The following is a 25200-nucleotide window of genomic DNA, read 5'->3' on the forward strand; positions in this document are numbered from 1 at the left end:
TAAGCCCGGGAGGCGGAGCTTGCAGTGAGCTGAGATCCGGCCACTGCACTGCAGCCTGGGTGACAGAGCGAGACTCTGTCTCAAAAAAAAAAAAAAAAATGCTATGGAATCTTCTTTCTTCATTTGGCTTGAGATGTCTTGGATATGCTGCCTCAGTATTGGCCTGTAGCTAGAAGGGGCTAAGGAAGAATTTTTTTCTTTTCGTTCTAGGGTAACTCCTAGCTTAATTTAAACAATAATAAACAATAAGTAAAATATGTATATACGGGATGTCTTTAAACATACGGGCTTAGTCATATTCTCAGCATATAGATTATTTTTAAATGCTTTAAGTGGAAATTGCACTTTTTTGGAAAACAAAGGTCCTCATTTTAAAAGGAAAAGGTGTTTGTTAAGGAAAATGTGAAAAACTATCTTGGGACTTGTCACCAACGTTCAACCACTGTTGAGATTCAGGAGTATTCCTTTCTAACATTTTTTTTTTTTTTCCTGTTTATATTAACCTAGAATTTGTTTAACAGAATTTTTTTAAATAACAGCTTTTAAAACTTGTTATGATGATTTTAGAGGTAGAGTTGTACTCTGTCGCAGGCTGGAGTGCAGTGGTACAATCCTGGCTCACTGCAGCCTCGAATCCCTGGGCTCTAGTGATTCTCCTCCTGCCTCAGTCTCCCAAGTAGCTAGGACTTACAGGCTCATGCCACCACACCTGGCTAATTTTTTAAAAAATATTTGTTAGAGTTCTAGGGGTCTTGTTCTGTTCCTCAGGCAGTCTCCAACTCCTGGTCTCAAATGACCTTCCTGCCTCACCTTCTTGAGTAGCTGGGATTATAGGCACGAGCCACCCTGCCTGCCTAGCAATAACAGCTTTATTGAAATATAATTTGCATATCATAAAGTTAACTCTTGTAACCACCCATCAGTATTGTGCAGTGATAACCGGAACATTTTTATCATGCCAGAAAGAAATAATGTACCAGGTAGCAGTCGCTCCCCATCTGCCCTTCTCCCCAGCTCTGGCAACCATTAATCTATTTTATGTCTGTATTATGCCTATTGTGAAATATCCATAATGTCCATAATATGCCTATTGTATCAGTCCATTCTCACGCTGCAGTGAAGAAATACCTGAGACTGGGTAGTTTATAAAGGAAAGAGGTTTAATTGACTCACAGTTCCATATGGCCGGGGAGGCCTCAGGAAACTCACAGTCATGGCAGAAGGCAAAGGACAAGCAGGCGCCTTCTTCACAGGGCAGCAGGACAGAGTGAGTGCAAGCAGGGGAAATGCCAGACACCTACAAAACCATGAGATTTCGTGAGATTCCCTCATTATCACGAGAACAGCATGGGGGAACCACCCCCATGATCCAGTTACCTCCACCTGGTCCCACCCTTGACACATGAGGATTATTACAATTCAAAGTGAGATTTGGGTGAGGACAGAACCAAACCATATCACCTGTTATGGATATTTTGTATAACAGAATCATCCACCATGTGGCTTTTTATGTCTAGTTTCTTTAACTGAGCATGAGGTGTTTTATTGTTTTAAATAATAGCTTTATTGAAATACTCATGTCATACAAGTCACCCATTTAAAAGATATATTACAAGATATAATTTGGTTTTTTAGTGTAGTCAGAGTTATATACCACTATCACCACAATTGATTTTAAAACATTTTCATCACTCCAAAAAAGAAATACCATATTCTTCAGTAGCTACTCTCCATTTCCTCCCAAGGCCTCCCTCCCCCATCCTTAGGCAACCACTAATCTTTCTGTCTTTATAGATTTAATTATTCTGGACATTTCACATAAATAGAGTCATACAATATGTGGTCTTTTGTGACTGACTTCTTTTGCTTAACATAATGTTCTCAAGGTTAATCCATGTCATAACATGTATCAATACTCCATTCCTTTTTATTGTCAAGAAATATTCCATTGTATGGATAGACCACATCTTATTTATCCATTCATCAATTGATGGACATTTGGGTTGTTCCCACTTTTGACTGTTATTAATAATCTGCTATGATTAATAATGCTGCCATGAACATTGGCATATAAATTTTTATATGGACGTGTTTTCATTTTCTATTAGATTGTCTTATTAAAAAATTTCCCGGCCGGGCGCGGTGGCTCAAGCCTGTAATCCCAGCACTTTGGGAGGCCGAGACGGGCGGATCACGAGGTCAGGAAATCGAGACCATCCACGCTAACACGGTGAAACCCCGTCTCTAATAAAAAATACAAAAAACTATCCGGGCGAGGTGGCGGGCGCCTGTAGTCCCAGCTACTCGGGAGGCTGAGACAGGAGAATGGCGGGAACCCAGGAGGCGGAGCTTGCAGTGAGCTGAGATCCGGCCACTGCACTCCAGCCTGGGCAACAGAGGTGAAACTCTGTCTCAAAAAAAAAAAAAAAAAAAAAAAATTTTCCCTTGATATATACCTAGTAGTGGAGTTGCTGGTAACTCTGTTTAATTTTTAAGGATCTGCCAGACTGCTTTCTGAAGCACTTGCACCATTTTACATGTCTACCAGCAATGTATGAAAGTTCTAATTTCTCCACATCTTTGCTAATAGTTATTATTTGTCTTTTTCATTATAGCCATCCTAGTAGGTATGAAGAGGTATCTCATTGTGGTTTTGTTTTGCTTTTCCCTGATGACTAATGTTGATCATCTATTTATTGGACTTTTGGAGAAATGTGCGTTCATCTGCTTTCTCCATTTCTTGATTGAGTTGTCTTTTTATTATTGAGTTGTATTAGTTTCTGGATACTAATTTCTTGTAATTTGCAAATATTTTCCCCCATTAAGTAGCTGTCTTTTCACTCTCTTGATGGTGTCTTTTGAAACACAAAGTCTTTACTTTTGATGAAGTTCATTTTATCTTTTGTTGTTTGGGTATTGGTGTGCATCTAAGAAACCATTTCCTAATCCAAGGTCACAAAGATTTACCTGTGTATTCTTCTGAGAATTTTATATTTTTTATCTTACATTTAGATCTTTGATCCATTTGCATTGATTTTTGTTTATCATGTGATGCAGGGGTCCAGTTTCATTATTTTGCATGTGACTATCCAGTTGTCACAGCACCACTTACTGAAAAAACTACTTTCATTATTGAATTGTCTTGGCAACCTTGTCAAAAATCAACTGATCGTATAGACACAGGGGTTTTTTTTTGTATTTACAGATAAAGATTGTTTTGGCTGTTACGCGTCTCTTGTATTTGCATGTGAATTTCAGGATCAGCTTGCCAATTTCTGCAAAGAAGCCAGCTGAGATTTTGATAGTGATTGTATTGAATTTGTAGGTCAATTTAGGGAGTATTATCATCTTAATATTAAATATTCTGATCCATGAACCACAAGATAGCTTTCCATTTTTTTATTGTCTTTAATTTCTTTCAAAAATGTTTTGTTGTACAAGTCTTGCACTTGTTAAACTTATTTCTAAGTGTCTTTACTGTTTTTGATGCTCTTTTAAATGGAATTGCTTTCATAATTTCAGTTTTGATTTGCTTCTTGCTACAATTGTAGAAATACAGTTGATTTATGTATATTGATCACATATCGTGAAATCTTGCTGAACTCTTCCTTATTGGCTCTAATAGTTTTTTTAGCGGATTCCTTAGGAATTTTCTATATTCTAGATTATGACATCTGTAAATAATTAGTTTTACTTATTCCTTTCTAATTTGGGTGCCATTAATTTCTTTTTTTATTTTTCCCTAATTGCCTTAGAACACTCAGTACAATGTTAAACTGAAGTAGCGAGAGTGGACATCTTTGTCTTTTTCCTCATCTTAATGGGAAAACATTTAGTCTTCACTGTTAAGCATGATGCTAGCTGTGGGTATTTTAATAAAAGCCCTTTATCAGGCTGAAGAAATTATCTTCTATTCCTTGTTGATTGTTTTTATCATGAAAGTGTGTTGGGTTTTTTTTGGATGCTTTTTCTGCATCTGTTGAGATGACTGTGTGGCTTTTGGCTTTTGTCCTTTATTCTATTGATATGGTTTATTATATTGATTTTCATATGTTGAACCAACCTTACATTCCTGGGATAAATTCCACTTCGTCATGGTGTATAATCTTTTTTTTTTTTTTTTTTTGAGACAGGGTCTCTCTGTCACCCGGGCTGGAATGCAGTGGTATGATCACAGCTCACTGCAGCTTCTCAAGCAATCCCCCCATCTCAGCCTCCTGAGTAGCTGGGACTACAGGTGCATGCTACCATGCTTGGTTAATTTTTTGTTTTAATTTTTGTAGAGACAAGGTCTCACTATGTTGCCCAGGCTGGTCTCATACTCTTGGGCTTAAGTAATCCTCCTGCCTTGACCTCTCAGAGTGCTGGGATTACAGGTGTAAGCCACCATGCATGGACTATAATCCTTTTTATATGTGTCTGGATTTTGTTTGCTAGGGTTTTCAGAATTTTTGTGTATATATGCATAAGAGATACTCATCTGTAGTTTTCTTGTGATGTGTTTGGTTTTGGTATCAGGGTAATACTGGCCTCAAAGAGTGAGTTGGGAAATGTTTCCTCCTCTTCTGTTTTTCGGAAGAGTTTGGGAAGAATTGGTGATTCTTTAAATGTCTTGTATTGTCCACCAGTGGAGGCATCATGTCCAGGGTTTTTCTTTATGGGTAGTTTTTTGTTGTTGTTGTTGTTTTGTTTTGTTTTTTTTAATCACTAGTTCAGTCTCTTTACTTGCTCTAGGGCTATTCAGATATTCTGTTTCTTCTTCTTCTTTATTTTTTTTAAACAGATGGAGTCTCGCCCTTCCATCCAGGCTGGAGTACATTGGCATGATCATAGCTCACTGCAGCCTTAATCTTCTGGGGTCAAGTAATCCTCCTGCCTCAGTCTCCCAAGTAGCTGGAACTATAGGCATACCACCACACCCAGCTAATTTATTTTATTTGTAGAGACATGGGGTCTTGCTATGTTGGCCAGGGTGATCTCAAATCTTCTGGCTTCAATCAGTCCTCCCACCTCAGCCACCCAAAGTGTTGGGATTACAGGCAGGAACAACCGTGCTCAGCCTCTGTTTCTTCTTAAGTCAGTTTTTATAGTTTTATGTCTTTCTAGGAATGTGTCCATTTCGTTTAGGTTATCTAATTTGTTGGTATATAGTTGTTCATAGTAGTTCCTTATAATGACTTTTGTTGCCATAAGATTGGTGGTAATGCCCTCTCCTTTATTTCTGAGTATAGTAATCTGTATTCTCTCTCCTTTTTTCTTGGTCGGTCTAGCTAAGAATTTGCCAGTCTTTTCAAAGAGCTAGCTTTTGGTTTTGTTCATTTTCTGTTATTTTCTGTTCTGTGTTTCATTTGTTTCAACTCTTATTCTCCCTTTTGCTTGCTTTGGGTTTAGTCTGCTCTTTTTCCAGTGTCTTAAGGCAGATTAGGTTATTGATTAGGAACAGTTTTATTTGGCCCAGTGCAGTGGCTCACGCCTGTAATCCCAGCACTTTGGGAGGCTAAGGTGGGCGGATCACCTGAGGTCAGGAGTTCGAGACCAGCCTGGCCAATATGGCAAAACCTCGTCTCTACTAAAAATACACAACGTGGCCAGGATTGGTGGTGGGCACCTGTAATTCCTTTTGCTCTGGAGGCTAAGGCAGGGTAATCGCTTGAACCCAGGAGGCGGAGGTTGCAGTGAGCCAAGATTGGGCTATTGTACTCCAGCCTGGGAGACAGAGAAAGACTGTCTCAAAAAAAAAAAAAAAAGAAAAGAATTTTCTTTTAATGTAGGCATTTACAGCTATAAATTTTCCTCTGAGCACTCCATTAGCTACATCGTAAGTTTTGGTGTCTTCATCCATCTTGGATACTTTATACTTCCCCTTATGATTTCTTCTTTGGCCTATTATTATTTAGGATGGGTTTTTAAAATTATCCACATAATTCATGAATTTCCCAAATTTCTTTTTGATTTCATTCCATTGTGGCCAGACAACATACTGTATATGATTTCAGCTTTTAAATTTATTGAGGCTTGTTTAGTGGCCTGAAATATGATCTGTCCTGGAGAATGTTTCATATGCACTTGAGTAGAATGTATATTCTGTTCCGGCTGCATGGAGTGTTCTGTAGATGTCTGTTACAATGTATGTGTTCATTGTGTTCAAGTCTTCTAGTTCTTTGCTAATCTGCCTAGTTGTCTATTATTGAAAGCAGAGTTATTAAAGTGTCCAACTTTTATTTTTGAATTATCTCTTTGCTTCATTTCTGCCAGCTTTTGGTTCATGTATTTTTGGGCTCTGTTGTTAGGTACATATATGTTTGTAGTTGTTATCTTTCTAATGGATTGACCCTTTTATCAACTATCCTTTCTCTCCGTAGAATGAATTTTTAAATTCATGCTTATTTTAAACAGTTTGTGCAAAATTGTATTAAAAGTATGTAAAATAAAAAATACATGCATACCCATCCCTGTAGAAATCAGTGTTAACAATTTATGGTGTATCTTCTGAGACCTTTTTAAATAAACTTACACTTACAAATGTGCTTTAAACAGAAGAATCATAGTAATAATGTTCTGCAGCTTTTCAGAAATTAAAGCCACATTAGATCACAGAGATTACCTACTCTAAAATACTTCTTTTCAAAAATGAGAAAACTGAGGCCCAGAGAAGGGCAAGTAGGTGGCCAAGCTGGGACTAGAACCTGGGTCTCCTGACTTGCTGCAGTGTTCCTTTTACTGAACCTTACTGCCTCCTGGAACAAAAGGGTCTTGTAATACTGTGACAGATATATGGGCAATGAATGGTTATGGCAAAATCATTTTATAAGTTATGCTTTGAATTAATTTTGAAGATTTTATCTAATTTTTTTTTATAGCTTCTTGTAGAAATTCTTATGAGGCCTACGATCTCTATCCGGGGACAGAAACTGAAAAGTAAGTATACCTGTTAGCTGCTGGTCCTTGTTTTCCAACCTGCCAGTATGGTGGCAGTTCCCGGCAGGTGCCTTCTTCCTTCCCTTCCTGACTCTTAATACTGAGGACATACCTTATATTCAGCTACAGGTTGCTCTCTCCTCCCCCAGCTAAGCAACTATCTTTATTCATTCTGTACTACATAGAAATTCAGATCTGGGTTAAAGGAATACATCTTTGTACTTTTGATAGTCCTGTGATCCAGCTTCTATGTTTCCTTGGGAAATTCTTATTTCTCATATATAACTAGCTGAGAGAGTAAGCAATAACCTGGTAAGATCACTCTGTTTTATTTTTTAAAAACCTATTTTTTGGTTAGAAAGGTGATATATGCTCTTTGTAAAAAGTTCAGTCATTACTAGAGTGTGAATGGTAAAAAGTCAGAGTGTTTTGGCATGCACTATTTCTTAAGCTGAGTGGTAGATATATGGGTAATATTCTATTTTTTTTTTATGACTTACACATGTTACAAATATTCTTTTTAGGTATACAATTTTTTTTTTTTTTGGAGACAGAATCTGGCTCTATTGCCCAGGCTGGAGTGCAGTGGCATGATCTTGGCTCACTGTAACCTCCGCCTCTCGAACTCAAGTGATTTTCCTGCCTCAGCCTCTCAAGTAGCTGGGATTACAGGCGCCCGCCACCGTACCTGGCTAATTTTTGTATTTTTTTTTTTAGTAGAGATGGGGATTCACCATGTTGGCCAGGCTGGTCTTGAACTCCTGACCTCAAGTGATCTGCCCACCTCAGCCTCCCAAGTGCTGGGATTACAGGCATGAGCCACCACACACAGCTTCAGTATTTAATTTAATATAAAAAAGCGAATGCACTTTACCCTGGCATTAAAAGCCAGAGATGACTTCAGTTAATGTTTGGTGAATGCCCTCCTACCAGCTTTGCATTTTTTTAATTTAAAAGATTTTTTTTTTTTACCCCTAACCTATTAGGGGTCCTATATACTATATATGGCCTCATTTGTGCATGCAGTAGTGGTTAAGAGGATTTATATTCATTTTTAATGTCTCAGCTGTGTATTCTGTCTAACTTGATCTTTCATGTTCTCTATCTACCCTTATAGCAAGTAGCATATTGTAATTATTTGTTGGTGCACTTGTTTAGTCTCTCTTCCTCCCACTAGATTTATAGGTTCCATGAAGGCTGAGACTTTTTTTCCCTCACCACTGTATCTGCTCTAGAGTTGATGCTGAATAATACTTGATGAATGAGTGAATCCTAATTCCTTTTAAAAATGGAGGATCTAGAAATAGATATATAGTGAGACATACAGAGCAGTGTTTTACCCTGCTCTGAAGTCGTTAAATAAATCAATCACAGAGCCCCAGTAGGTTGAAAGGTGGTGATAAGGGATGCAGAGCATCTGCATTATCTCAGGATTATATGAGGCAACCCATCTAGTCAGGCTAGCTTAGTGGGGCTGCCCATTGGGATCTGAGGAGATCTAGCATTTTAGCATTCCTGGCAGCTTAGGAGCAAATGGAAACAGTTTTTAAAAATAGAAGCAGTGCCAAATAAAACACTTTGTCCATGGTTCATACTCAGTTTCATCATCTCTTGGTTTTGGGCTCATGAAAATTAAGTTTCCTTTTTATGCTGCTTTCCTGTTCCTGCTCACAGGGAAGTAGTAGGTTCTTTATTAGAATTAGTAATAGATCAGACGTTAAAAGCCATTTGCCCAATACAGATAAAAGCAATAAAAAAAGAAATGCTCAGTTAGTGAGTCTGATAAAAATGGTATATTTGTTTGCTACTAGTAGAACTTTCAATGGAAATTTATAACAAGAGCAACTGAGATGCTTATACTTTTAACTTTTAGCCAGGCGTGATGCACGTGCATGCAGTCGTAGCCACTTGGGAGGGCAAGGAGGGAGAATTGCTTGAGCCTAGGAGTTCGAGAGTACAATGAGCTGTGATCATGCCCCTGAGTGGCAGAGTAAGACCTCATCTTTAACAAACCAAAACAAATGAACAGAAAAAAATGCTTATACTTTAGATTCTAGTAGTTCTGCTTTTGAAAATGTATCTTGAGGAACCAGTTTAATACAAGCATTAAAAAGATACACATATATATTAAGTTGCTTATTTGTGGTCTATTTAAATAGCCAAAAAAAACCCCCCAAATCCTAGATGTATCCTAAGCAAGACATTAAGGGAAAATGGCTTTATTAAATGACGGCACAACAACAGGTTGAAATTATGAAGACTGGGGCATAATAAGAAAACAGCTGCTGTATCAAACCAAAAGCAATGTGCAAATGGGCTTGTAGATTCTGATGGACACTATGAAAATCTTTGGTAGACAGGGACTGGAAGGAGTATATTAAAAGAAAAATCATCATGTTGGAGGGGTTATAACAGTTCTTATGCTGAAAAAAAACGTAACCGTTGTACTATCTTTTCAATGAGAAAAATAACCAGTCGTTACCCTTTAACTTTCAGTAAGTGATGAAATGTCCAAGGACTGCTTGAGTATCCTGTATAATACCTGTGTCTGTGTAAGTACCCCTGCCATTAGGGCTCCGCGTATCTCCCTACCAGATCTGCAAGGGTTAAGATGGGAATATTCGGGTGGGGTGGCAGATGTGAGCGCTGTCTTCAGACAGTGGGGGAATGGGGCTTATTTTATGTGTGCCTGAAAATCAAGACTAACTGGTAGAAATTATAGGGAGGCAGAATTTTGTAGCAGTTGTTAAGAGCCAGAACTGCTGCAGCAGGTAGTAAACTCCTTTGGCCTTGGAGCTTAGAGCTGTCTGAGTAGGAACTGAACCCTTGTCAAAAGATGACAAGCTTTGGCAGACTGTGACCTTTAAGACTCATTTTAACTCCATTATGCCTATTTCTTCATTTTCCTTGTTAGAAAACAAAATGAGAACCAGAAGCCCCCCCCCGCCATATATTGAGCAGGACTCTCTACTAGGTTGACCATTGAGCCAGGAAGAATGGTGAATAAAGGAAGCAATTTGGTAGAAACAAAAGAAGATGGCACTTAGTGTTAGGACCTGACTTTGTGTTCTGGCCCTTGGCTTAGTACACCTCCCAAGCCGTAGTTTCTTACCAGTAGAGTGCAGTTAGCAGTCATATTAACATCATAGGTCTATTGTGAGAACTGAGATAGTAGATTTGAAAACACTTTGTAAAACAATATATAAATGTTAGTTTTTATAAGACACAGTACCTTTTAGAAACTTATGATAAACTGTGTAAACCATGAATCATAATACATGGCAGAATGAGACGAGTGTTACAGATGTGAACCCTGTATGCTGTGGAAATAGAAACATTGAGCTCCATTTCATTTCTTGCCTCATTCAAAATGAGATTTCTGGCATCTTATGGGTGTATGCAAAATCTACCAAGATCACGAACTTAGAAGTAGGTAAGAAAGAAGAAGATAAATAAAACAAGGGTGGGGACATAACATATAGCCAGGAATTGGGCTGATATAAAAATGAAGACCATAAAATCATCTGTATTATGGATAGGCACAAATTTGGCTTCAAGCTTCTTAGCAGCCAACACAAATAGAGGAATATGTTTGAACACTTATATAATTCAGCATGTATAGTAGTGCTGTAAAATTGAAATATAATGCAAGCCACTTGGGTTATTTTAAATTTCCTTGTAGCCACATTTTTTTAAAGAAAAAAGTAGGAAGAAATAGTGAAGCTAATTTTAATGATAAATTCTATTTAACACAGTGTATCAAGAATATTGTCATTCTAACATGTAATAAGTATAATTATTAATGAGATATTTACTTTTTTTGGTATTAAGCTCTCAAAATCCAATGTTTTTGGTTTTTTTTTTTCCTTCTCATTTGAACACCAGGGCACATCTCAGTTTGGCCTGACCACCTTTCAAGTGCTCAGTAGCCATGTATAGCTAATGACAGAGATAGGCACAGGGAGATCTATAAGATAAAAAGCAAATTGTTCAGGAATTGCACAATTCTTGCAACTAAGGCCAAAAAGAAATTGTCCTTATAGAGGAAGACAGTGTATAAAATAATGACTCTATCATTGGCAACTTCCATGTAGTCACTAGTTTTATGAGGCTGTTTTAAAATCATGATACCTATTGTTAATCAGTGACATTCCAATAAAACAGTTAAGTTAAAAAAATGTATGAAGAGAAGTTGATTAATGGGTACAAGTATATGGGTTGATAAATAAGACCTAGTGTTAGGATAAATCAGTAAGGGTGACTTAGTTTATAATACTCTGTTTTACATTTCAGAATAGCTAGAAGAGAATTTGAATGGTTCTTCATATAAAAGACAAGTATTTAAGCTGATGGCTATCCCAAGTACATTGATTTGAACTTTATAAATTATATGAATGTATTAAATTATATGCTTCCTGAAATTATGTACCTTTATTATATATCAACTAAAAGTATTTTTAAATAAAATTTTAAAAAAATTTTAAGCAACATGGGATGATGTGGTCCAATTATGTGCTATCTGGCTGAATTCCACATTATGTAGAGAAATTGGGGCTCTTAGGATTTCAAACACCAATGCCTCCAGGGATCAGGCAGAAAACAGGAAATGTTTGGAATTGCTGGTGTTGGAGAGGGGACTTGTGTAAACTGTGACTCAAGTGGAGCAAGTTTGTCCTGTCTAAAGATGTTTGAATTCAGAAGTTTAAAAAGTACTGTTGACTGGGCGTGGTGGCTCTCACCTGTAATCCCAGCAATTTGGGAGGCTGAGGTGGGTGGATCACCTGAGGTCAGGAGTTCCAGACCACCCTGGCCAACATGGTGAAACCCCGTCTGTACTAAAAACACAAAAATTAGCTGGGCGTGGTGGTGCATGCCTCTAGTCCCAGCTACTCGGGAGGATGAGACAGGAGAATCACTTGAACCCAGGAGACAGAGGTTGCAGTGAGCTGAGATTGTACCACTCCACTCCAGTCTGGGTGACAGAGTGAGACTCTCTTAAAAAATAAAATATAAAAAAAAACAGTACTGCTCGTCAGAAAAAGCTTGGCCTACCAGATGCTAGTTTATAGCCCCTGCTTAGATACTTGACAAATACTAGGTCAAGAGCTTATGATTAGGCTGCGCACAGTGGCTCACACCTATAATCTCAACACTTTGATAGCCCGAGGCAGGAGGATCATGTGTGTCCAGGAGTTCAAGACCAGCGTGGGCAACATAGTGAGAACCTGTCTCTACAAAAAAATTAAAAACTGGCGGGATGTGGTGTTGTATACCTATAGTCCCAGCTCCTCAGGAGGCTAAGGTGGGAGGATTGCATGAGCCTGAGAGGTCAGGGCTGCAGTGAGCCATGATTGTGCCAGTGCACTCACTCAGCCTGGGCTATAGAGTGAGACTCTGTCTTTAAAAAAAAAAAAAAAGGCCGGGCGCAGTGGCTCACGCCTGTAATCCCAGCACTTTGGGAGGCCGAGGCGGGTGGATCACCTGAGGTCGGGAGTTCGAGACCAGCCTGACCAACATGGAGAAACCCCGTCTCTACTAAAAATACAAAATTAGCTGGGCCTGGTGGCACATGCCTATAATCCCAGCTACTAGGGAGGCTGAGGCAGGAGAATTGCTTGAACCTGGGAGGCGGAGGTTGCGGTGAGCCGAGATCGTGCCATTGCACTCCAGCCTGGGCAACAAGAGTGAAACTAAAAAAAAAAAAAAAAAAAAAAAACCTATGATGAATATTATATGGAAAAAACTCTCCCCAGTAGTTGCATACAACATTTTATATATCGTTTTAGTGCTTTTTGGCCTCAGTTAAGAACTTGTGATGTAGAGGAAAGGAAGGATTGTGATGGCATTTTGGGTGGCCAGTCTTGACCTAGGAAGGCTTTCCAAGAGGAGTCATTTTAGCCAGTCTGTAAAAGGAGTAGCACTTTGATAAACTGAAGAGAGGAGAAAGGTGGGTAGTGAAGGGTAGCTAGTTAGAGCAGCAGGATTGTGTATTTGACAGCCTGGAGATAGAGAGAAAGTGATAAATTTATTTCTTTTTGTTCTGTTTCTTTGGATCTTCCAGAACTTTTGCTTGTCTGAGTAAAACTAGAGTCAGTCCTGTTTCACATCTCGTAGCTGGTGTAGGTACTGTATGTAGTTTGGGAATACAACCTTTTTTTTTTTCTCTCTCTCTCTCTTTTTTTTTTTTTAATGTATCAGTGCTACAACTGAAGAACAGAGATGTATCAGTACAGACTGAGATTGCTTTCTTTAGTGTCCTATTTAATGGGATTGTTGAAGATTTATATACTTGGCACATCTTTATTGATGCCTTCACTTTGAAAATTAAATTGGCCAGGTGTGGTGGTGCACACCTGTAGTCCCAGTGATTCAGGAGGCTGAGGTGGGGGGATCTGGCAATTCGGGAGGCTGAGGTGGAGGGCTCCCTTGAGCCCAGGTGATTGAGGCTGCAGTGAGCTATATTCGTACTTGTGAATAGTCATGGCCTCAGCCTGGGCAACAGAGTGAGACCCTGTCTCTAAAATTGAAAGGAAATTAAATTTGCTGTGACATATCTCATTTCACTGATTCTGAAATGCTTCCTAACTTGGGGTTCCCATTTACCAAACTGTGTGTCTGTACACTTGATTATACTTTTTAAGGAGAGGTCAAGTTTATTGAAGTAAGCCTTGGAATTTTTTCAGTTTAGAGGCTGAAAAAAAAAAAAGAAAGAAATATTAAAGCCACTAAGCTCTAGTTGCCTTAAGGCAGTAGGGGTGGGAGGTGTGTGTATGTAAGCTAGCAGTATTGCAGTTTCTTTATTTTTAGAGAGAAGGTTTCACTGTGTCCCCATGCTGGAATGCAGTGGTGAGATTGTAGCTCACTGTGGCCTCACACTCCTGGCCTCAAGCTGTCCTCTCACCTCAGCCTCCTGGGTAGCTGGGATTACAGGTGTGAGCCACTGCACTTGACAGTACTGCAGTTTTCAATCCAAACTCTTGAACATAAGTTTTAAGGTCTTTAACCAGCTAGTTTCCTTACTTCCTTCATACTCCTTGGGGGTTTTGTTGTTGTTGTTGGGTTTTTTGTTTGTTTTGAGTCAGGGTTTCCCTCTGTTGCCCAGACTAAAGTGCATTTGCCTAGTCTCGGCTCACTGCGACCTCCACCTCCTGGGCTCAAGTGATCCTTCTACCTTAGCCTCCTGTGTAGCTGGGACTACAAGTGTGCATTACCACACCCAGCTAATATTCGTATTTTTATTAGAGACAGGATTTTGCCACGTTGGCCAGGCTGGTCTCAAACTCCTGGCCTCAAGTGATCTGCCCACCTTGGCGCCTCAAAGTGCTGGGATTACAGGTGTGAGCCACCGTGCCTGGCCTCAAAGACTTTTAAGATGATCATTTTACTGATGAAAAAATGGAGTTCCAAAGGTGAGAAGTGATATGCTCAGGATCACATGGCTGGAATTAGAACATGGGTCTGACTCTTAAGTCCATGCTTCGGTACTGTTGGATTTCAGATTTAAGAATGGCCTTCAGAACTCTGAGATAAGTTATCTTAGGAAATACCATCTCATTGTGTTATGTTCTCACAAGTGGGCTCCCCTTGTGTAGCCTGAATGTCAGGAGGCTTTTTTCTTCCATGGCTGGGGAGTTAACGAATGTTTCCCACAGTTAAGTTGTGCTGTTCCCCTTTTGTTGACTCATGCCAGTTTTCAGAGGTGAAATTGCTTTTCACTGTCGGTAAAGGATACTTTGCTCTTCATAATTTATTTTGTACTTACAACTTATTCTGCCTTTTCTTCTTGTGACAGACGGAGGGAGTTACAAAGCGTTTGGCAGAAAAGAATGACTTTGTGATCTTCCTGTTTACACTGATGACAAGTAAGAAGACATTCTTACAAACAGCAACCCTCATTGAAGATATTTTGGGTGTTAAAAAGGTGAGCTGTGTCCTCCAGCTGACCAGATGGGGAAGGGTGTCTCAGACCATTGGATTCTCAAACCTGAATAATATACAGAGCTTTTTTAAAAGAAAGTGTTAAATTATGTCTTGTGTCACTTAGATATATTCAAGTGTAAACCTGGATTACCCCTTAAACTAGTGGTTCTTACATGACTGTAAAACCTAAACAAACATATACATTGAAATCAAACTAATTCTAAAACTCAGAACTTCAAATTGACTCTGTGAATGTAGTGTGATGCCGCATGTTACTTTGCTGAAATCAGATTGCCCCTCACTCATTACCATGGGGCAAGTTCTTTGTAGCATGTCTGTGCTACTGTATGCTGTGCATTGACTCCATTCTCTTACCACTTTTCTCTACCGCTATCTGAACTGCTGTGAAGCCTTCATTCATTACTACTGAGGGATATGTTCCCCTTGGTAGTAATGTTTGGCTTTCACTTATGAAGTCTGCCTCTATCGTTTCTCATTAGTCTTCAACAGTTAAAGTTGGTTAATTGGCACCAGCACAGTAGGAGACAAATGGGAGCTCTGAAATCCTGTCACTTGGTCATAAGGTTGATAATCAGATGACCCATAACTTTTTTTCAAAAAACTATGATCAAAATGAAAACTAAATTAAAAATTTCGAGAATTCACAGGTACCCAAAAATACATTCATAGACCTCTGTTAGAGACTCACTGTGTTACCTTTTTGGTGTAATGCTTGTTAGGATCTGGAGCTCACCTCCTCAGTCCTCATCTGTCCTGAGCCTCCATGTTGGTTGCTGGTTGGCAGATTTCTTTCTCTTCCTGTTCAGCAGCCTCGTGGAGGTTGCTGTTGCAGGGTAGTGGGTGTTCACGGGCACTGTGGTGACCCCAGCTTTCATTTCTTCTTGCTGTGCTTTCCCCAGGCCTTGCTTGTCATTGCCCAGCACAAGTGGCCTATTGTCTGCAGGAACACATTGGAGATGTGTGCAGGCCCCAGACAGACCCTTTGTGCCCTTTGATAAAAGGGTTTGTTGTTATTCCAGTAATTGTGTGTTCCAGCCAGTGTGTGAAAGGGGGCCTCTGGAGTAGAAACTCCAGACTCCTTAGCAGTCTCAGCATAGGAGTCTAGAATTGCTCCTTCATGACTTTTCCCACTTGCCTCTCACTCCCTCTCATTCCTTTTTGTGTACCCCAAAATGATGACATGTTCTACCAAACATTATGGGTATCTTGGTGCAGTTTGAAAGGGGGATAGACACCATAAAGAAAGTGGAAACACCGTAAACTGGGAAAAGACATTTGCAATTCAGGTAACCGACAAAGGATGTGTATTCAGAATTTATGAAGAATTCTTACAGGCCAGGTGCGGTGGCTCATGCCTGTAATTCCAACACTTTGGGAGGCTGAGGCAGGCAGATCACTTGAGGTCAGGAGTTTTAAGACCAGCCTGGCCATCATGGTGAAACCCAGTTTCAGTGTCTACTAAAAGATACAAAAATTAGCCAGGCATGGTGGCGCACACCTGTCATCCCAGCTACTTGGGAGGCTAAGGCACAAGAATTACTTGAACCTGGGAGGCAGAGGTTGCAGTGAGCCAAGATTGTGTCACTGCACTCCAGACTGGGCAACAGAGTAAGACTCCCTCTCCAAAAAAAAAAAAAAAAAAAAGAATTCTTACAAATCAGCATGAAAAAGACAAATAGACCATTAGACAAATGGGCAATGTTATGAACAAGCATTTCACAGATGAAAAAGAAATGGTCCATAAATATAAAAGAGAAGATGCTTAACTTCACTGGCAATCAAGGAAATGCACATCAATACCATAGTGAGGGGGAGAGTGGGCAAATGTTGGTGAGTATGTGTATCAGTGGAAACACTTGCATACCACTGATAAATGTTTATCAGCAGAATATTCTCTTTTTTTGTTTTGTAGTTGAACAGCCACATACCTTGTGCCCCAGCACCTAGGGAAGCTTTGCCTTGAGGGCTGAGGCATCAGTATTTTGCCATGGGTCACCTATAATCTGTGCCTGGACACACTTGTGAGGAAGCTCAGTCCTAGAACAGTGATTCTTAGGATTGAAAACCAGAAGGTTGTGAAATCAATCCATCAGGTCTGTCAGTCAGATAGAAAAGAGCAAACTGTATTGTGTAAGGTTATTACTTGAATAAGTTTTTGTTTGACATTTATATATGCATTCCCATGTGTATGTTTACTGGTGGTCATTCTTGGTGATAGCTAAAAAGTTTGGAAGCCACTGCCCCAGCAAAACTTCTCCACCTGTGCATCAAGAAACACATAAGAACATTTGTAGCTTCATTGTTTCAGAACAAAACACTGAAACCAAGTCTCTGATCCATCAATAGGAGAAGGGATGAATGTACTTTCTTCACACCGTGGAATATTATATAGTAGAAATGAATGAACTGTTGCCGTAGGCAACAACATAGCTGAGTAATTGAAATAATCGAGTGGTAGAAGCCAGTTGCAGAACACTGTAGGTAGCGTATCATTTTCGTAAAGCTCAAAAAAGCAAATTGTTTATTGATAAAACTAGTTTTTAAATGGCAAGGCAATAATAATTAATGATAGTGGTTCCCAGAGGCAGAGAGATGCAATAGGAAAGGCACACACAGCTAGTCATTTTGTTATGCTGCATAATATGTATTGTATGTATCAAAAATTAAAACATAAGAATTCTTGGCCGGCCACGGTGGCTCATGCCTGTGATCCCAGCACTTTGGGAGGCTGAGGTGGGCAGATCACTTGAGGTCAGGAGACAGCCTGGCCAATATGGTGAAACCCTGTCTCTACTAAAAATATACAAAAATTAGCCAGGCATGGTGGTGCTTGCCTGTAGTCCCAGCTACTTGGGAGGCTGGGCAGAAAAATTGCTTGAACCCATGAGGTAGAGGTTGCCGTGAGCAGAGATTGTGCCATTGTACTCCAGCCTGGGCATCACAGCGAGACTCTGCCTTAAAAAAAAAAAAAATCTTAAAATTTAAAACAGCCATAAGAAGTGGGCTGGGGGTGGTAGGACCTGTTTTGGGACCCATATACTGAGTTAGACAGGGCTAGAGAAACTGGTGAGCTGAAAGTTACAGTTGCCAATAATAGCAGTAGCTGACATTTGTTTTGTACTAGGGAAAAGGAAAGGTGGAAGCAGCCATTCCCCAGTGCCCCCTACACAGCAAGTTCCTGTCTTCCTCCATTACTAGAAATAGAGGGGAGTGTGGGATTCATGAGAGCTTCTAGGAATCATGCACTTGTTTTGGGCACATTCACTGATACTGTTGCTACCAGGTCCTGTACGTTGAGTCTCAGGAGAAAGAGTAGGATATATGCCTTCGTCAAAGTATCGTCAGATTGTTTGGGAAATAGATGCAGGAACAAATTGTTAAAAGTTCATGTGATCTGTGCAGTGAGAGAAACTCCCAATCCAGTGGAAGTAAATTAGTGGGATACAGGATAGCAGGTGTTACCTAAGTAGCACAAGTATGGTTCAAAATGAGAAAAGCTCATGTAGTACATGACATTTACAGATTTTAAGGAGTAATAAATAAGAATAGAACCAAATAACACAAGGCATTCCATAAAATTATCATTCCTAATAAAAGCTAGCAATGGAGGGAAAACTTAGAAACTATATATAGAGTATTTATTAAAATATAACAGCTATAGGGTATTTATTAAAAATTTATAGCAAATATTAAACTTAAATGTTTTGGAAATATTTCTAGTAAAGTCAAGAAAAAGACAATTCTTGCTCTCACTTACTCTGGATAAATGGTCACATATGTGTGTACACAGAGTACCTATAGGAATGTTCATTGCAACATTGTTTAATGGTGAAAAACTGTAGTTTACCTAAATATGTGTTACAAGAAGAAAGGGTCAGGCACAGTGGCTCACGCCTGTAATCTCAGCACTTTAGGAGGCCAAGGTGGGAGGATTGCTTGAGTCCGGGAGTTCCAGCCTGGGCAACAATAGTGAGACACTTTCTCTATAAAAATGAAGTACTGGCCGGGTGCGGTGGCTCACGCCTGTGATCCCAGCACTTTGGGAGGCCAAGGTGGATGGATCACCTGAGGTCAGGAGTTCAAGCCTGGCCAACATGGTGAAATCCCACCTCTACTAAAAAATACAAAAATTAGCCAGGCGTGGTGGTGGGCACCTTTAGTCCCTGCTACTTGGGAGACTGAGGCAGGAGAATTTCTTGAACCCGGGAGGTGGAGTTTGCAGTGAGCCAGGATCGCGCCACTGCACTCCAACCTGGGCGACAGATTGAGATGCCATCTCAAAAAAAAAAAAAAAACGTATTAAAATATTAGCCAGGTGTAATGGCACGCACCTGTAGTCCTAGCTACTTGGGAAGCTGAAGTGGGAGGATTGCTTGGGCCTAGGAGTTTGAGTCTGTAGTAAGCTATGATGACACTACTGAACTCCAGCTTGAGCAACAGAGTGAGACCCTGTCTATTAAAGAAAAGAGAAATGATTAAACTGTGGGATAAAACAGTGGGAAGTGATTGAATCAGCTGCTCGTATCAGTGTAGATAAACTTCAAAATGTTGGATGAAAAGTAAGGTGTAGTATGGTATCATTCACACTGCATGCAGAGCAGTACCATGTATTTTAATGGAAATATTTGTAAGTATGAAAATATGCGTGGGAATAATAAACACAAAGTTCAAAATAATGGCTACTTCTGCGAGGAGATAGGAAAATGCGACTGGATGGGAAATACACAGAGGCCTTTAGCTATATTTGAAGTGTTTTATTTTTTTTAAGAAGAAAATCTGTAGCAAGAATGGTAATTTATGATTTACAAAACTTGAGTCGTAGGCATTTCCGTTTTTTAAAAAATAGGCAAAATATACCACAAGAACAAGTGAAAACAGTGGTGATCAAAAGGTAAATTTAGTCCTCAGACTAATCCCGTGAGGTAGGTTAGTCTCGTTTTACAGATGAACAAGCAAAGACTCGAAAGGTTTTTATAACTTAACTAAGGTTTCGGAGCTGCAAGTTACAGAGCTGGGATAGGAACCTAAGTGATCTAGCCACTGAGCCCCATATTTAGGGGGATGCAAAAGAGAGGCATATCCAATCTCTTGAGTGAATTGAGCATGGGGATTGTTTCATTTTTGTCTTCTGTAGGAAATGATCCGACTAGATGAAGTCCCCAATCTGAGTTCCTTAGTATCCAATTTCGATCAGCAGCAGCTCGCTAATTTCTGCCGGATTCTGGCTGTCACCATTTCAGAGATGGATACAGGGAACGATGACAAGCACACGCTTCTTGCCAAAAATGCTCAACAGAAGAAGAGCTTGAGTTTGGGGCCTTCTGCAGCTGAAATCAATCAAGGTAAAGTCTCCAAGTTCTCAGAATTTTGAGATTATAGCTCTGAGGCCCTTCCTAAATCATCTAGCTTTTTTTCTTTTTTCTGTTTCTTTTTTGAGATGGGAGCTCACTGTGTCACCCAGGCAGGAATGCAGTGGCACAATCATGGCTCACTGCAGCCTTGACCTCCCCGGGCTCAGGTGATCCTCCCACCTCAGCCACCCGAGTAACTGGGACTGTAGGCAGGTGCCACCACACCGGGCTAATCTTTGTATTTTTTGTAGAGATGGGGTTTTGCCATGTTGCCCAGGCTGGTCTTGACCTCCTGGGCTCAAGTCATCCACCCACCTCATCCTTCCAAAGTGCTAGGATTACAGGTGTGAGCCACCACACCTGGCACCCCTTTTTAATATGTCTAGAGATGGATCCATGCGAAGGCTCCTAGTATGTACATTTTGTGTATCTGTTCATTATTTTGGGAACCAAGTTCCATACCTTTCATCAGATTTGTTAATGGGTTCAGAACCACAAAAAAAGTTAAAAACTACTTCTTATCAGAACTACAAATGCATGTATTTTTGATCTACTAAGTCTCTCCTGGGCCTTCATTTTATAGATAATGATGTATAGACACTAGTCCCTTCTTGTATGCAGTTTCACTTTGTGGTTTTAGTTACTTGTTCAACTGCAATCCGAAATATTAATTGGAAAATTTCAGAGAGAGACCACATTCATATAACTCTTATTACGGCATCTTGTTATAATTGTTCTGTTTTATCATAGTTATTGTTGTTAATCTCTTAGTGTACCTAATTTATAAATTAAGCTTTATCATAGTTATGTATGTATATAAGAAAAAACATAGTATATATAGGGTTTGGTGCTATCTGCCATTTCAGGTATCCACTGTGGGGGTCTTGGCTAAGGGAGGACTACTGTACAAGATTATGCATTAAGGCCAGGCACGGTGGCTCACGCCTGTAATCCCAGCACTTTGGGAGGCCGAGGCAGGAGGATCACTTGAGGTTGAGAGTTTGAGACTAGCCTGGCCAACATGTCAAAACCCTGTCTCTACTAGAAATATAAAAAGAACCTGGGTGTAGTGGTTCACGCCTGTAGTCCCAGCTACTCGGAAGGCTGAGGCAGGATAATTGCTTGAACCCAGGAGGCGGAGGTTGCTGTGAGCCCAGATCCCACCATTGCACTTCAGCCTGGGCAACAGAGTTAGACTCCGTCTCAAAAAAAAAAAAAAATTATTATTCATTGCAACATTGTAATAACAAAAGACTGAAAACAACCCAGATGTTCATTAACGCTAGACTGCTTAATGTATTCAGTATTTATATAATGGAAAATTGTGTAGCTTTGAAAAAATGAAGATCTCTATGTACTGCTATAGAAAAATCTCCAAGATATATTAATGATAAAGAGGAAAATACAGAACAGTGTGTATGATATGATAGTTTTTGTATTAAGTTGGGGGAGAATAAGACCATACATTTGCTCACATATGGTGTGCCTAAAGAAACTGAAAAGATACACAAGAAACCTAAAGTGATTATTAACAGGAAGTAGCTGGTAAGGGAAGGTAGTAGCAGTGGGAGTGGGACTTTACTGTGTACATACATATATTGTTTGATTTTAGAACCGTGTAAATATATTACTTTAAAAACAAAACACTATTCTAACCAACCTACCCCACCTATTTCTGTTCAGTAGCAAAAGAACTGTATTCTTTCTAAAATGTTGTTGCCTGCACAGATTTTGGAGAAACTGGCATATGTGTGTTTTGGCCATAAGAGTGTGGATAATTCATATTTGAACTGAAACTTGTGTCTTAAAAGCTAGTTTTTCAGTGTTAACAGGCTAGAAATATTGTTCATACAAAAGCCTTTGGTGTACTTTAGGGTACACCAAATAAACAAGGTAAAATAATACAAATGCATCATTAAAAAGCAGCAGTAGAAAACCACAACCATCCAGAGGTAACCCTAATCATGCTCTGAAAACAGTTCTTTGTTTCTGAAGTCCAGTTGTGTGCATTCCCCAGGCTGGCACTGCAGAGTTGTCAGGTGCTTCAGAGCAGCCTCCTCTCCTGAGGCTGAGTATGAGCCCGCCATTCACTCTGTTATTGTCTAGTTTTAGTTAGGAATACGAGGTGGTCATAACTATACTTTGTAGGTTATTAGGGAATATAATTTTACATGTTGTAGTCATATGTAAAGGTAGAGGTTTGCGGACTCTGACCACAGTTTGTTTATTATCTCTTCAGATTTGCTTTTCCTCCTGTGTCCCTAGATACAAGGTCTTCCTTGGTCTGTATACAGTTTTCTTCCCACTCCTTTATGATTTGCAGGGAGTTCTCATTTTAGGAAATTGACTTTTTAAAAAATATGTGACTTTCATTATAACTGAATTATACCTCAGAGCTGGTGTACACACCTCCATATACATTGACAAAAGGTAATATTTGCTAAGCTCCTGATACATGGCAAACACTGAGCTAACTGCTTTACCTATAAGTGATTTTATTTAATCCTTCAAGTGCCCTGTGGAATAGAGATTAGTATCCCCATTGCACATATGAGGAAACTGAGGGCTAGAAAGGTTCTGTATGGGATACCTGTGTATGCCGAGGCACTAAGTAACTTGCATCTTTTAGTTTCCCATTTAAGGAATCTATACTGGCAGATGATTTTGATCCTGTTAGTATTGATTGCCTTCATATGCCTATTAGTAAACTGATAAGTAAAACCAGCATTACCCATTATTCTTGAGGAATGAACTGTTCTGGTCAGCTGGGCTTTCTTGATTAACTGAGAACCCAAAGCTCAGTTTTTGTTTTTGTTTTTTTTATTTGGGAGTTTTTTTTTTAAGTCTCTCTAAAATACCTAGATTCACTTTCATACCTGTGTGACTAACGTAGTAGACAGTCTATATGTGATTCTGCTTGTAGCTTTTGGAATAAAGCTTAAATGTTGTAGGTTCCACACATGAGGTTGTACAGGGTCTGACCCCTCCCAACTCTGACGGTAATTCCTACTCCATTCCCTTACCACATGATTTTCTCCATTCGAATGCCCTGGGAAGGCCAAGCCGGTGGACGTAATTAAATCATGAGTGGGTAAGAAAAGTCTTAGTCCTCTGAATGTTGTCAGTCTTGAATTGCACTCCAGTAGCGAATGCCTTTAATCTCAGATGTGTGTGTCAGTCAGCTTGAGCTGCCATAACAAGATACCATAGACTAGGTGACTTAACTAATGGACATTTATTTTTCTCACAGTTCTGGAGGCTAGAAGTCCAAGATCAAGGTGTTGTCAGGATTGGTTCCTGGTGAGGCCTTTCTTCCTGGCTTGTAGAAGGCCATGTTTTTGTTGTATCCACATATGACTTTCCCTCTGCGTCAGTGAGGAGAGACAGAGATCTCTGGTGTCTCTTCCTCTTCTTAGAAGGACACCAGTCCTCTCCATTTAGGGCCCCACACTTGTAACCTCATTTAACCTTAATTACCTCCCTGTATTAGGCAGCAGTCTCCAGATCTGGAGACAGAAGCAGTAGGATTTATGAGGGGAGATTTGTTAGGGGAATTGGCTCACACGATCACAGAGGCAGAGGAGTCCCATGATGAGCCATCTGCAACAAAAATTAGTCAGTCGTGGTGACATGCCGGTACTCCCAGCTACTTGCAAGGCTGAGGCAGGGGAATTGCTTGAACCCAGGAGGCGGAGGTTGCAGTGAGCCGAGATTGTGCCATTGCACTACAGCCTGGGCAACGAGTAAAACTCCATCTCCAAAAATAAATAAATAAAATAAAAGAGGAGCCATATGCAAGCTGGAGAACCTGAGAAGCCGTTAGCATGGCTCAGTCCAAGTCCAGAAAACTTAGAACTGGGAAAGCTGATGGTGTAGCTCCCTGGCTGGAGGACCCCGGACTGCTGGTGCAAGTCTCGGAGACCAAAAGACTAAGATCCTGGAGTCTGATATCTAAGAGCAGTAGGAGAAAAACTTCCCGCTCCAGAAGGGGGAGAATCCCTTTTTGTTTTCCTCCATCGCCTCCCACTGCTCCCCTGCCAATTGGATGGTGCCTGCCCACATTGAGGGCAGATTTTCCCTTAGTTCACAGACTCATACACCAATCTCTTTTGGAATCACTGTCACAGACACGCCCAGAAACAGTGCTATGCCAGCCACTTTGGCATCCCACAGTATAGTCAAATTGACAGCTAAAATTAACCATCACACCACCACACTCCCTAAAGGGCCTATCTCAAAACGCAGTCATATTTGGGGCTAGAGCTTCAATATATGAATTTACAGGGGCTGGAGGGATATAGTCCATAACTGTATGGAAAGCTGAAATATGTAGGATGTTGCCAAAAAGTTTTCATTTCGTTTTTAATAAACTGTGGCTGTGAGGTCATTTTCTTGCCCAGCAAAAATAATGATTTATGCCATCTTCCTGGAGCTCAGATAATTTACATGTAATTATCTGATGTAAATTATCTGACCTCTAGGAAGATGGCATAAATCATTATTTTTTGAGTCATTTTTGAGATTCTCAGAACTACCAGTTATTCCTTCTGTCGATTCAGAAGAGAACAACTGGTTTCCTTCTGGGGGAAAGTAACATCTTTCAAGATTTTTAGCAGAGATGCAAATGAAGCTATAGGCTAGATAATTGTCAATTTATAAGTGACACTTAGCTGAGAGGGGCTGAATTATGCAGCACATGAAGCTGGAAAGCAGGAGGGGAAACTACCGGAGTGTGTGGGGAATACTGATGTTTCAGCAGTGAGAGGAGAGAAGAGGCCTGCTTCTGCAGAAATTCCCAGGAGTTGTGAGTGATTTAGTTGTCAGTTTACCATTAACCAGCCAGGTGTGGTAGCTACTGCTAAAGCTGTGAGAATTACAAGGACTGGATATGCTGGGGTGTCAGCCCATGAGATTGTATGTGAATTGCTAGGTATGATTGGTCCAGCGAATTTCTTTCTGGGGAGACAGTCTGTAGCTTTCGTTAGCTTTT

At 40.0% G+C, this 25200-nt stretch overlaps 1 protein-coding gene across 1 annotated transcript in view; it reads left to right on the forward strand.

The window, feature by feature from the left end:
- TRPC4AP (transient receptor potential cation channel, subfamily C, member 4 associated protein) overlaps positions 1-25200 on the forward strand; it is a 95301-nt gene that overhangs the window by 36823 nt on the left and 33278 nt on the right. Inside the window, exons 4-7 of the mRNA XM_011929174.1 lie at positions 6861-6918; positions 9415-9470; positions 14711-14839; positions 19994-20201. Of these exons, the coding sequence (XP_011784564.1) occupies positions 6861-6918; positions 9415-9470; positions 14711-14839; positions 19994-20201 (451 nt within the window). The remainder of the gene's footprint in view (positions 1-6860; positions 6919-9414; positions 9471-14710; positions 14840-19993; positions 20202-25200) is intronic.

The sequence above is a fragment of the Colobus angolensis genome, unplaced genomic scaffold (assembly GCF_000951035.1).
Source record: "Colobus angolensis palliatus isolate OR3802 unplaced genomic scaffold, Cang.pa_1.0 Scaffold8, whole genome shotgun sequence".
Taxonomy (NCBI): Eukaryota; Metazoa; Chordata; class Mammalia; order Primates; family Cercopithecidae; genus Colobus; species Colobus angolensis.